Genomic DNA, 14,448 nt, shown 5'->3' with positions numbered 1-14,448 from the left:
TCGATATCATTTACGTAGCAATCAAAAAGGTTCAAAATCAACGACTGAAAATAAAAATCTCACAAAAAATTGTGATATAACACTAAAATTTTCAATCAGAGATATTGATCTTGCAGTAAATAATATAAAGAATTTTCTATCAAAAATATTCATCTGATTTGAATATTTCTACACCGTTAAACTTACAAGCAATATATATCAACCATTAAAAATTGTTGATTTTGAATGCTTCAATCACTAGGTAAATGATATCAAAAAATCATAAAATTTATTTTCTGGATACTTTAAATATGTTAAATCAAGTCTAACGGAGTCGATTATCGGTTCGGAAGCTCCATTATCGAAAACGGCTTAAAAATATTGTAATTCCCACGATGCACATGCAAAATATAAGAAAATCAAATAATAGATGGATGTCGAATTTATAGATAACAAAAAGATATAAATGATATTTTCAGTATCCTTTTACTCTCTCTTTCACTCTCTGTAAATATGGCATTCGTATAATCTGATTTGTATCTTTCTGCTCAAAGTTTTGCTCAATTTTCTTTTTTTAAGATTTTATGAGCTACAGTTCAGGTCAAACCAGGCTTACAGTAACGTTTGAATGGAGATAAAAGGAAAACAGAACAAACCTTGCGGAGATAGTTCGGCTTACAACCATGGCGCCCTTCAGTGCGGTGCTACGGCTAAGGAATTGCAGTGCACAAACGCACACAAAGAAAACAAATAATTCAAAAGCATTTTAAGCTCTCTAATCATGTTGTAACATTGGAAGGTGCTTTAAAGAGCTTTGGCCATTCAAAGATGTGATTAACAATGAAATACTATATTACGCTAAAGTGTTGAGTTCGAATAAAACTTCTGAACAAGTTCCGAATACAATGCACTCTCTCTTAAAAGTTGGATAAATTAGTATGTTTACAGTAGCATCCAGAGACAAAATCAAAACTAGCAGCTGCAAGTGAGCTAGCAGGTTGCAGCAACCCATATGTTTGCGGCTCTACAGTTATATACTATCTATAAGCAGCCACCGTTTTTAACTTCTTTGAGAGAGAAAGATAGCATAATATCCGCTTCGTTCCTTCTTTTAGAAATAAGCTTAACTAAAAACATAAAACAACTAAGCTTCGAACTTGAGATCTCAGATACAAACCATTAAGTCCCTTGTCACTTGCACTAGGGACAATAAACAGCCACTTCCAGCATGCAAAGAGACTATGCACACAAAAATTGCAATACAAGCATCCCAAAAATAATCACTTACATGGCAAATCAAGCAATTCAATTGTCAAGCCAGTCCATAATTTCTAGGCCTGTACTAAAAACAATAAAACCTAACTGTAATAAATAACATTTACTTCAAAGAAAAATATTAGGCTCCAAACACCAATGTTCTCTCCTAATTTCTCTTCGGGGGGGTTTTTGGCGGATTCCTAGCTGACCTCACATATAACAACAGGTAAACCTGAACTAACCAAAGGTTCCTCCACATTTCAAGACTCGAGTGAAACAACTTTCAGTTTTTATACACTATTTTCACAAGGATACAACTACATAAGCTCTCAGCATAAGCTACAAGTAGTCAAAACGACTCTTATCTTATATTATCAGATTTAACAAGCTCTTCAATGCAGCTTCTGTACTTGCTAATCAGTTCCCTGATATAAACATTTAAACTGTCAATAGAACTACATTTGGAAGAAGAGTCTTTATCAACCTACTCTCTGAATTTTGGGAGAGGAATTCTTAAAAAAGAAAAACGAACCTTCTTTGGTTGAGCTGTTGCATAGTTTCTTCAACTTTACGCTTTTGTCCTTCAACTGTCTATAGAAAAAGCAATTAGTATATGTAAGAAAGCTACATACACCAGTAAAAGATGAAGCAATCCTAACTTTTATTAGAGATATGTTTAGTGCATCAACCATGCACAAACAACAATGGTAGCACTTTAAACCACAGGAAACCGCCATTGCTCACATTAACATAAAGAAACATATAAAACAAAGATTCTCTACGAATATTAACACTTCTGTCTAGAAAAGATGACAGGATAATTGATGTAGAGTTGAACCACAATCTCATTGAAGGATTGAAAGTTAACACCTCTGAAGAACTTCAACGATTACGAATCAACTGTCATTACTGAAGTGCATATAAACACAAGAACATATTTTCTAGTGATAACAAACCTAACAAAAGAGAAATGACATGGAACTTAAGATATGCTGGCATTGATTGTTAAGACAAAAATAAACCACATGGTTTTCACATTTATACCACATGTATACTACTGAAATATGTATTAAGAGAGGTTCAAAATTTTCATGTTCTTCTCAAATCTTAACCTTTTTCAAATGCCTGCGTCATGCCATGCGCCATTACATTTTATAAGACGAAGAGGACATTGGAGAATATCTGCACTTTTTTTCCCAATGGGCAAAATTTTGTAGGAAATAACTAATAATATGGATCTTATTTGCTATGTCCCATGATTGGAGGTTTTTACAAAATAACCCTCTAGAATCTTGTAATTTGCGAAATAACCCTTTCAAATTTATATTTGGAAAAGTGACCCTCTTTTCGCCACATAGAAGCCAGGTGGACATTTCATTACAAGACGGTGAACGATTCACCGTCTTTGTAATACAAGTTTTGAAGACGGTGAATGGTTCACCGTCTATCCACCCCCCCCCCCAACCTCGACCTCCAAAATTTTCTAAGTTCTGAGAGGAAAATAGAGAATGTGCCTTGAGAAGGCGGTGAACGGGTCACTGCTTTCTAAAAGTGATGAACCGTTCACCGCGTTATGGAAGCAGTAAACCGTTCACCGCCTTCATTAGGCATACCGTCCCGACGCCTCTCTCTCTCTCATGCTTTCTCTCTCTCTCTCTCTCTCTCTCTCTCTCTCTCTCTCTCTCTCTATGTGCCCCTCCCTCTCCCGGACCACTCGCCGGTCCCTGCCAACCGCGCCACCTCCCTCAACAGCCCACATTGCAGGTAGCTCCTGGACTGCGACTGTGTTTTTCGTTGTCGACGTGCGCCGACCTCGCCCTCACTGACATACAGGTAACTCCTGGACTCTTCTATTTAATTTGCTGTTTATTAGCAATATTGGCATTGTGAACACACCACTGTTGGCATTCTAGCAACAGGTTAAAATTGTAAAAGTCTAGGTTTATAATTGGGACCTCAGATACCAACTTTTAAGCCATTAGCCATCGAGTACGAGTTGAGCACATTGGAAGGGTTTAGTTGGAAAATAGATATAACCTAGATAAGCTGATATTTTGTCCTGATAACGACGATTTGAATCGTAGTAAAAGACTTGAGATTGTGCTTCATGTTTAATCAGACATTATGATAAACGATACCAAACAACTAATTTATATGCCAACTCTTTTACTTCTGTTGTGAGTAGTCGTAATCCTATTCAGATGCAACTTTTTGGTAAATATAAGCTCTACCCTGTTAAAACTCCCAATGAATTGAAACTTAAAATGTTAAAAAGTTTTTCTTCTGTTCAGCAATCAATTGGCGAAAAATCCAACAAACTTTCTCAAAAATCTTTGTTGGATTTTTGCGTGGGGTAGGGGAGCCTCCATGTGGTTCCTTTCCTTTTTTATTTATTATTTTTTTCTATTATATTGACTAAATATTTTGAGAGGAGATTTGAAAATTTTTTCCGTATAATTAAAATGGCTAGTCGTCGGATGTCTCTAAGTGTTCATTGGGATGGACAATTAGTTACGGATGAAAATAATCCCCAATATGTCGGCGGTCGAAAGAAATTGATTGCGATTCGTTCAGATACGACATTTACTAATTTTGAGACGAGAATGTATCGTTTAGCAAATTGTAGTAGAGAAGAATTTCATCTCAAATTCACGACGCCTTACGGGAGCGAATGAATATATAGCTTACAAAATAGTAAATGATGAATCATTGGAGGGAATGATTACATTATTTGAATATTACAGATATATGTCGGTATACATCGAGAAAGATTTATATCCGTCGGAAACATAATATCAATCGCAAGGCTATTACACAAGACTGCTTTATAATGATATTGATGTGGGTTTTTTGAATAATCCAACTGGTGACTGCAAAATTGGTAACGAAACAGGCGTCAGGATGACAAGTGAAATCTTTAGATTTCGGTAAATATTTTCTTTAATTATTAAATATTTTGATAATACTAAATTATAAATACTTCAGACAAAGTCTCCACAAACGCAACCCTCGACCTCACGTACACAACCCTCGACCTCACGTGCGCAACCCTCAACGTCACATGCGCATCCCTCAACCTCACGTGCGGAACTCTCAACCTCACGTGAGGAACCCACGATATTCCATGCACTACCGACGACCACCTGTGTAGAACCTATCATGTCTCATATATAATTAGAACCTTATGATTGAGGGTAAAGAAAAATCTATTTTTTTATTAATAATATGTGAAAATGTACTTAACACAATAAAGTTTCGAGACCCATTGCAGGCTATTTATGTTCTATGAACATTGGAATGAAGTTCCTACTAATATTATCGATGAAGGAGGTAATAATGACAGTAATTAGGAGGATGCACCCATCGATAATGATGATCATTATAGCAGAAAGGACGACGATTGGAATGATCTAGCTACAGACATTGATGATGATCAGGATGGTGGGTTAAATTGTCTTGCGAATGTCATTTACAGTGGAAACGACGACCCACATGTAAACAACAAATATGTAGACAACTTGACAAGGAACTTGATTTTATTGACCATCCGAAGCACTATCCTGCAGATAATAATTGAATAAATCAGTATGTTGTGGATTCGACTGAGTTCAATGTTAGACGGACCAATGTCGGTCTACCTAGCATTGACGGGACTTGGATTCGTCGAATCTTTTATGATAAGACATCTTTAGTGGACGCTCTAAATCGATAACACATTGCTCATAATGTTCAGATGAAGGTTTTGAAATCCACGAAAACGAGTTATACAGTAAAATGCACGGTTGAGGGATGTCCTTGGAGATTACATACTTCGGTTTCTAAAGATACAACATACTTCAGAGTTAAGACATATGCAGGTCAATACACATGTAATCCCAATGCTAAATGCGTCACACCATAATTGTACTTCAAGTCTCCTATGTCAAGAAATTCTCCTACTAATGAAGGCAAAATTTAATATGACGCCAAAAGAAATACAGAAAACAATACGATCCAATTTGCATGTTAACATAACTATTGGAAGGCATGGCTAGCACGGAGCAAAGCATTACAAATTATTTATGGAAGCTGGGAACAGTCATACACAGACTTGTCTCGTTATCTTACTATGGTGCAGAGAAATAATCCTGATACTTTATGGCGCCTTGATCATAGATGACCATCAGACGAAATATATCGGTTTGGTCATGTTTTTTGGTCATTTGGTCCTTCTATTCAGGGATTCACACACTGTCAGCCAGTAGTGAGCATTGATGGCACTCAGTTGTATGGCAAATACAAAAGCCATGCATTGATAGCGACAGCTGTAGATGCAAATAATAGCATTTATCCTTTAGCATTTGCAATTTGCAGAGGAGAAGAAGAAAATGGTGGAAGTTGGGATTTGTTTTTACAGAACTTGCATCAATATGTTACACGCAATCATAGGTTTGCTTTATATCTGATCGATTTAGTGGCTTAAACGAAATAGTGGCTGAAATATACCCTTCTCGATAGGAGCATGCACACCGGTAGTGCCTTCAATACATGAAAACCAATATGAATAAACGTTTTAAAAATGAGTCGTTATTGGACAAATTCTATACTATTAATAGTGCTCCAATATCAGTAGAATATTATAAGCTTAAGAAAGGCTTGGAAATAGGTGGATGATCTCGAAAAATACAAAGAGTATTGAGCATTAGCATTTGATGAAGGACAATGCTTCGGGTTGACCACGAATCTGTCAGAAAGTTTAAATAGGGGGTACTTAAGGGAATTCATGCTCTGCCTGTCACGGCTTTTGTCGCGGGGATATTTTACAAACTTAATAGTAATTTCTTACAACGTCGTGAAGATAGTGACAGTATGACAGGCACGTTAGCTCCTACAATACAAAGTCGAATTACAATGAATATGGAAACGACACAGGGACATCGGACACATTGTCCATCGATTTGGGTTTTCTGAATTTGAGGTCAATACCGGAGATTTCAAATACAAGGTTTCCCTGAATGGAACAGATGCGGATTGTTATTGCCGCAAATTCCAGCTAACTGGAATACTTTGCTTGCATCTTTTAACAGTTTGCAGTATTTCGGAGAGAAGAATAGACTTTCATAATTTTTGTTCTCGTTGGTATACTGTTGATTGTTATCGCGAGACATACGTACCACATTTCCATCATGTTCCGGATATGCGACATTGGCCACGACCCCAGGGCCCACCAATTGTACCGCCTCCCGTGAGAAGAAAGGTTTAAAGTGCCGCCCTATGCCATACGTACCGTGCCACTAAGAAGGTAGCACGGTACAGGGGGGGTCTCTCCCTCCGTGCCGCGGCACGCAGCACCATGCCGCACGAGACAAAGCAACACGGCGCAGCGTGCCACGGCGCAGTGCTGTGCCGACACTCTGCTTCTTTTATTTTTGTTTTCTTTTTTTTTTTTTTTGCTTTTTGTTTTTTCTTTTTGTTTTGTTCTTTGGGGTATTCAAAGCATTCTGGGTACCCCACATCCCCCAAAGACATTACAAATCGAAAATTTACTTACTAGGTAAGTCAAAAAAATTATAATTTAATTTTTTTTTGTTTATCAATATACGGACAAAAGATTTGTCCGAGCCCTCCGCTTCCACCATAGACATCAATTTTTTCTTCACAAATTATTTTATCAAAATTTATTGCACCACAATTTTTGGCGAATTAAGGCAACAAATCAAACTCAATAAACAAATTTTGAGCCACATCAAACATAAAATTTTATTTTTGCGCTAGAGATTGAAAATATTCATAAAATTAAAAGCTAAATTAAATCAATTGATACTTAAATTTATTTAATTTATTTGTTATATAATTTATTGCTTAATTTTTTTTGATAGATCTGTTAATTTTTTGAAAAAATTCATTAAAAAATATTTTTTTCAAATACTTTTTAAAATAATTTTTTCAAATAATTTTTAAAATTATTTTTTTGTATTTCATAAAAAAAAGGCTGTAATATGGTCAAAAGTAAAAAAGAAAAAAAGTTGTCTTTGCATTTTAAAAATTCTAACATGTAAAAATTTCTATTCTGCATCTTGTATAATTGTACTTTACATACAAAAAAGCTTACAAGTATGTTAATTAATGAATATAGTAAGCTATACATAGCAAATATTCATAATTATTTGATTAAATCTTTCAAAATAATATTATAAGAGCTTATTGAAACCAAAAAAAAAAAAAAGTCCGTGCCAAAGCGTACCAGTAGGAGGTCATGCGTATCCATCAGCATACAAGCGTACCATGTGTCGGCACGGAAACGTGCCAGTGCCATACCGTGCCAGGCAAACAATGGCACGACCCTCCGTGCCACGACACTTTAAATCTTGGTGAGAAGGAAGAAAGGTCGTCCACGATCTACATGTATTTGTAATATAATGGACGAAATCGTAGGGCGATGAACAAAATGTAGAATTTGTAAACAATAAGCCCATTATAGGAACACCTATCCACAATACAGAAAGAGGACGTCAACGTAAGACTTGTTACCTAATATAATAGTAATTGCAAAACTTTCAATATTTAATGAGTATTTTTATAATATGTTATTAATTGCAAAACCTTTAAAATTACAGATGACAGATCTAGAGAACGCGGAACCGGTTGATTCGTCGGTCCTGACAGAGCAGCATCTCCATAGGACTGGATTTATCAGGAGTGAGGTGAGAGCCAACAATTTTAAGTGAAAGTTTATCATAATATTAATAAATTGAAATGATGATCTAACTATTTTTTTTTAACTGCAGGTGTACCGTGCTATTCAGTTCACAGAGCATGGCCGCAAGTTAAACCAGTGGGATCTTGACCATCCAGCAGTGCTCGAACTTCTATGACAAGCCGGATTCTACTACATATCACGCCTTAGGCGCGTGCAGCTGGATCAAGCTTTATTAGGAGCTATGGTTAAGAGATGGAGACGGGAGACAGATTTTTCACTTCCGCCACAATGAGATGACGATTACACTTCAAGATATCGTAGTTATTTCTAGTCTTCGTGTGGATGGTGAGCCCGTGACTAGTATTACAGTGCACTCGTGGTCGGATATTTGTCAGATGTTTTTAGAAGCTGTGCCGGATGACATCAGAGCTGGTCAGATTAGACTGGATTGGTTATACCAGCATTACCACCACAAAATATTTGGACGCCCCTGTAGTAGTTGCAGATACAACACGCGCCTACATGTTATATCAAATTGGGTGTAACATATTTCAAACCCCATCAAATTTAGAGTTCATCTGAAGTGGCTTCCACTTTTAGAGGATTTTGATGAGTGCGGCGGCTTAGCATGGGGTGCAGCAGCTTTGGCCTATCTTTATCGGGCGTTGGGAGTGGCTTCATTAAAAGGAATGGCAGAATGTTGTTGCTTTGCAACATTATTACAGGTATAATAAGTAATATTATAATTATTATATTAAGCTTCTCGTGTTTAATTTATTGTAATTTATTTATAGACTTGAGTGTGGGACCATATTCATATTGGGCGACCTACTGGCGTTGGAGCTATGCCCGATATAGCAAATTGCCCTTTGGGTTGCCGATATGACATATATATTTGATACATTGCATTTTTCAAATAATTGCAACTAACACGTATACTTCTAAATTTTAAGTAGGCGAATGCTGGTTGATTACGAGTTGGAGCTAATGTCAGGACCACAGATATTAAGTTTTATCGTTATAAGTTAGATCAACAGAGAGAGTCCCAGTTACGTATTAATGCAACCATCTTTTTTAATATTATACAAACATATTAATACATCCAGCTGATTATTAGCTTGTTCATAGATTATATGGAGGCTGTACACAGATACTATTATAGCCGCACTACCGACATTTTGTGTACCGGGCTGTTAGGTCTGGCGATCGAGAACTACGTTGATTTGTTTTCATATTCTAAATATGCATATATCGGATCAAGTCCTACGACAGTTTGGTCTTCTCCAGCATATACCCATTAATGTGGAGACCATCCGTCATGTGACTTCTCAGAGGCGGCCAGATGAGGATTAGGCAATCTTTCACGCACACATAGAGAGATTGGGAGAGAGATTACAGAATATTTGCGACTAACTGTTGATTGCTGGTGATGATCCGATACAGGTAGCCTCTATTTATATGCAGTGGTATTAGACGATAATGAGATGGATTTCTCGTCCAATACAACGTCCTTCGTTGACTTTCCAGCCTCATGGGCAGACCGAGCTTTCGTACAATCACTCATATATTAAATTATTATTTTAATCTTATAATTAATATAATAAATAAAATGAGTTTTTATCTATAATAAAGGTGGAGGCATTACGACAGACTAACTATAGCATCAGACAGCTAGTTGATGATCCCCCTGGAACCCATACGATGCTAGAGACTCTAACGGGCATCTGTGCCCATATTGAGATGGTACTGGAGCATGTTCCTGCTATACCTATTGTCAGAGATGCAGTGGGTCAAGATTATGCTCACTCCTCGACATCGGGTCATCAAATGCGATGGTCTCCGTCTCCTATTCGATCTCATTCGACATCAAGCCAGCAGATGTCACGGTCTCTATCTGCCACTGACGTTAGAGCTATGCCCGACGCCCCTTCGACATTTCCTTCAACGTTTGACTCGCTTCCGCCACCAGTGCCGTGTACATATTTTAGATCCATATATTCTCGTTGTCATGGCTCGTCATCATCACAACACCGCCCAACATCTACACCGGCCGCTATGCCAGAGGAGACTCGGGCGTTTCCGGAGCATCATGAGGGCATTATTATTAAGAATCTCGATCAGATGGCAGGTATCGAGCCACTTGATGACGTACCTCCTGTTAAGCTCGATGTTGATGACGTACCTCCTGTTGAACTCGATATTGATCGTGGGCGTAGACGTGGACATGGGCGTGCACGCGGATGTGGCCGAGGACGTCGAGGGAGAGGAAGATCTCGAGACTGACATTTATATGATTTAGATCGAATGCATTGTATAACATGTGTAATATTATATACCTCTTTATTTAGTTCATAGTTTTATAAACTTTCTGTGTTTTTGTTGATATTCCTACCAAATTGGTTGTATTTTGTTGTTCTTCTTGTCTTATTGTTTTTCTTGTTGAAATTTTTATTCTCGTGAAAATTCTTGCTCCAAACTTGTAAAAATTGTTGTTAAAGGCTAGAGGAAAAAAAGGTTGATCAGTTTGTATTAAAGACGGTGAACCATTCACCGTCTTCAATACTTATATTACGAAGACGGAGAATCGTTCACTGCCTTTAGTAGTTATATTACAAAGACGGAGAATGGTTCATCGTCTTTAGAAGAAATATCTGACATGGCGCCTACATAGCGAAAAGAGAGTTAGTTTTTCAAATATAAATTTTATAGAGTTATTTTGCAAATTACAAAATTTTAGAGGGTTATTTTGTAAAAAGGTCCCCAATGATTGGTTGCAACTGATGGAACCAATATCTCAACTACTAATTATGTTAAATACAAGCTCAATTATATGGTGCACACAAGGATGAAATTTTGTTGGTAAAAATGTACAAGGGCACCATCAGCTATAGGCCATTTTGAAACAGACCCTTAACTAATTTTCTTTTTATTTAAGCCATAAATTTTTTAGTCCTTTGATTTAAAGTTCTTTCCATCAATTATATTGGGGATTTTGTTAAATATAACAATGATTTTACTAGGTTTAACTGTTATGAATGCTTTTCCAAATGGTGGAGCTGCAGATTTTATTAACTGTTAACAGCTAATAACTAATGGGCCATTAATTTTAACAACTCCGATGCAATTCAAATAACTCAAATTAAAGCAACTACAAGCTGATGGTGCAAGTAAATAACACAAATGCGTTGAGAACTAAAGCTCCGCTATTGTTGCTTTTTTGGTCGCATCTATTACCTTTACCAAACTAAGATTAATTTGTAAAGATGTACTAGTATTGACACTAAAACCGAATTAGAATATATATAGACAATGCCTTTCTGGAAAATAAATTTAGCTATCTCAAACATACAGAGATTAATAAACTAATATTATGACAATTACCCTAACCATAATAATCAAGCAAACGTCACTTAAGTTATGATTTGTGAGCTGTTTCATCTCATCAATAATATATACGTATATATATGATTAAACTTACCATAGACTTGCTACTTATTGTTCCTGATATAGAGTTCAGTAGTTGTTGACACCTTGCAAATTGGGTGGTCAAGTCATCAACCTAATATAAGATTAAATCATATTAGTACATCAGTACCAAGAATTAAGGCAAGCAAAATGCAAATCCTTGTTAATAGCTACTTAGCATGACAAACCTATTAGATTAAGACACAAATGTGAAGTATACCAGTAATGCAAGTATTCAACAAAACAGTACATACAAAATATTACAAGGGAAGAGCACTTGAGGACCCATGTACAGAAATGAAGAAGATATAACACATTGTACAATGTGTGAATCAAACTCAAAGAGTCATATTGGAAATGGGGGAAGAAACTATTGCAGTGTGGTCGATAGAGAATCTTATTTAGAGTCATAGAGACCTGCATATGGTGCTAAAGACTAAGAAAAGTAGTACCCACAAATAATCAGATGTGACAAAAAAATAACAATTTTGGAGGCATAACTACATCACTACCAATTTGGATGGTTTGTCGAGAAACTAATACAGGCAACATGGGAAAACAATGGATGTTAGTTGTTGTACATCATATTGATTTGATTAAACAAAGGTTAATGCAAATACTAAGAAGATGAAATTGATGAATGTTCTGATGCACAATAGAGAATGGGCTCCAGCAATTTGGGCAGATGTGCCTAAATTTAAAGGTTATGTATCTCAGCACTCCGTTCTTAAAAGTCAGTTACAGACTTATCTCCTTGTGAATAAGCACATAGGTATTCAACGGGTGCCTAACGAAGCTAAGGGAGAGTGGTTTGTTGAAAAGGAACCCGAAAGGGATTCCTGCTGGGTTTCCCAGAGCGAAAACGGATTAGAAGAAAAGAGGAGAGGAACAAGATCAAAAGGTGGACCTTAAAGAGACCGAGAAACCACAAAACAAGAAAATTAACAAACAAGGTAATCAAGAAGATCAATAAACAAAATAATTAAGTTGTATTCCTACTTTTCTAAAATCTTGGGAAGCGTTCTATGTTCTCCACAGGACCAAGTAGGGGGCCACAAAATTCCATCCATACATAGGAAGCTGCAGCAACTTTGTTAGAGTGTGCATTGCACAGCACCTGTGGACCCACTAAGAATTTTATTTTCTCTTTATATTTTTTTGGCAGCTAGGTGCTACTCAAGATATGAGAGAGAGAGAGTGTGAGGGAAAGTTGATTCGAGCCATACATTCTGATCAAGACTTTGAACAGGCTAAGATTGATCACTAACAAACAGAGACAACAAAGAATCAAATGACTCAAACATTGAGTGGCATAAAAAGGAACTGAGTAACAGCAAACCAACATAGACTTTAGTGAAATACTTGGATATAGATACTAAATAAAGTCTACAACAAATCAAATGCAAACGTTAAGATCTCTATAAAGCCTTACTTGTTTTAGAAAGCTAGAAGTTCTTTATACTAGAGAACATACACTGAACTCAAAAAGATGTCGCATAGAAAAGGGAAGGAAGGGGTAGGGTAAGAGGGATTTCGAACCAATTTATCAAAATTCTGGTCCTTCGTTCCAGTTTCGATTGCATCCGCCAACTTCTCCACCAACTGTGAAAAGGCAAGAAAAATTAGAAAGCAGCATTAAACCTTTTGTTCGACATGGAATGTGTATTTAGAAGTCATGAAATTAGCATTTCTGAACTCCTACTAGAGATCAAAATTATATAATTTGAGATAGCACTCGACTAAAAATTATCCACAAAACAATTAACAATATGTGATTCATACAGTGCTAAACAAAAAACAACCAGAATGAATACATTTCAAGGTAAGTGCGAGTGAAATATAGGAAGGCAAAAAATTTAAAAAAAGAAAAACTACAAAGGCAATATGGAAGAAAGGAAATGGATTAATGCTTGACTTATTGTGATCCTCACAAAAAAAAAAAGCCATGTATTTCATAAAATGTTCAAGACGTAGATAGGGGTGGCAATCCAACTTGCCGTTCACAAGCCAGCTCGTGTTCGGCTCGAAATGAGCTCGAGATCGAATCATTCGTTTAGTAAACGAACCGAACACGAGCTGAATTTTTCAGCTCGTTTAATAAACGAGCCGAACACGAGCTGGGGTCAGCTCGTTCGTGTCCGGCTCGATAACAGCTCGAGTACATATATTTTACATTTATATAATTTATTTAATTTATATTTATATATATAAATAAACAATTATATATATATAATATCTATTATTATTATTTCATTTTTAGCAAAATAGAAATATAAAAGCAAGCTCAATTATAAAAAGGCTCATTTATATGTAAAATTTTAATCATTAAATTAAAGTCTAATGGTTAAGATCTCATAAATTTATTTTTTATATATATCCTTTCTAATAAATTTGTTTTTGAGATATCTCATTTTTGGCTCATTAATAAATGAGCCGGCTTGNAGTACAATTCTAGCTATTTAGGAAATATTACTCACTTCTCTTTTTTTGTAAATGATACCCTTATGTGAGTAGGCATATAGATTTCAAGTGGCAACTTTCGGTTTAATGGCCTGTAAGGTTCCTAAATTGTTTTATTAGAAATGGTTAGATCACGTATATTCTAGAAATCTAAAAGGAAAATAGAGGAAACGCCACTGTTGCATGAAAGATGATTGACAAAATAACTGAAAGGACGTCATCATCATCAGCTCAGTTCCGTTCAAGCATTTTAAACATACAAGCGCATCATGTTAGGTTTGAATATTTTTTAGGCTAAACTTTTGTTATGAAATTTGTAACAAAATTGCCCACTATTATCCATTCTTGGTGCATCATGGCTCCTTCGCATTGGGTTTCCCATTTCTCAATAAAAGTGTGAATTTGAAAGTTTCCATTATATGGTTTTTTTGCCAACTTCTGTACATGTTTTGTAGCAACCAGATCCTTGTTGTTGCTCATATCAGGTTCATGTGGTTGCAGATGCTATTCCATGTATTTAATGAGAATTTTTTACCAAAGTTTCTTGTGGCCTGTTTATTATTTTTTCAGGTATATGGATTCTTACTAATATGACTTCTTTTTTTGTT

The 14,448-nt window shown here is 36.1% G+C and overlaps 1 protein-coding gene across 1 annotated transcript; it reads right to left on the bottom strand.

The window, feature by feature from the left end:
* Positions 1,222-13,015, bottom strand: LOC109722504 (mediator of RNA polymerase II transcription subunit 9-like; the record flags this gene model as incomplete). The annotated part of the gene is made up of 4 exons (XM_020250594.1): positions 1,222-1,661; positions 1,769-1,827; positions 11,394-11,474; positions 12,920-13,015. Coding segments are annotated over 4 exons (300 nt in total), but the record flags the coding sequence as incomplete, so codon positions are not given.

Source organism: Ananas comosus, linkage group 16, assembly GCF_001540865.1.
Source record: "Ananas comosus cultivar F153 linkage group 16, ASM154086v1, whole genome shotgun sequence".
Lineage (NCBI taxonomy): Eukaryota > Viridiplantae > Streptophyta > Magnoliopsida > Poales > Bromeliaceae > Ananas > Ananas comosus.
The sequence above is the reverse complement of the archived record's forward strand: the minus strand, read 5'-3'. Positions and strand labels throughout refer to the sequence as shown.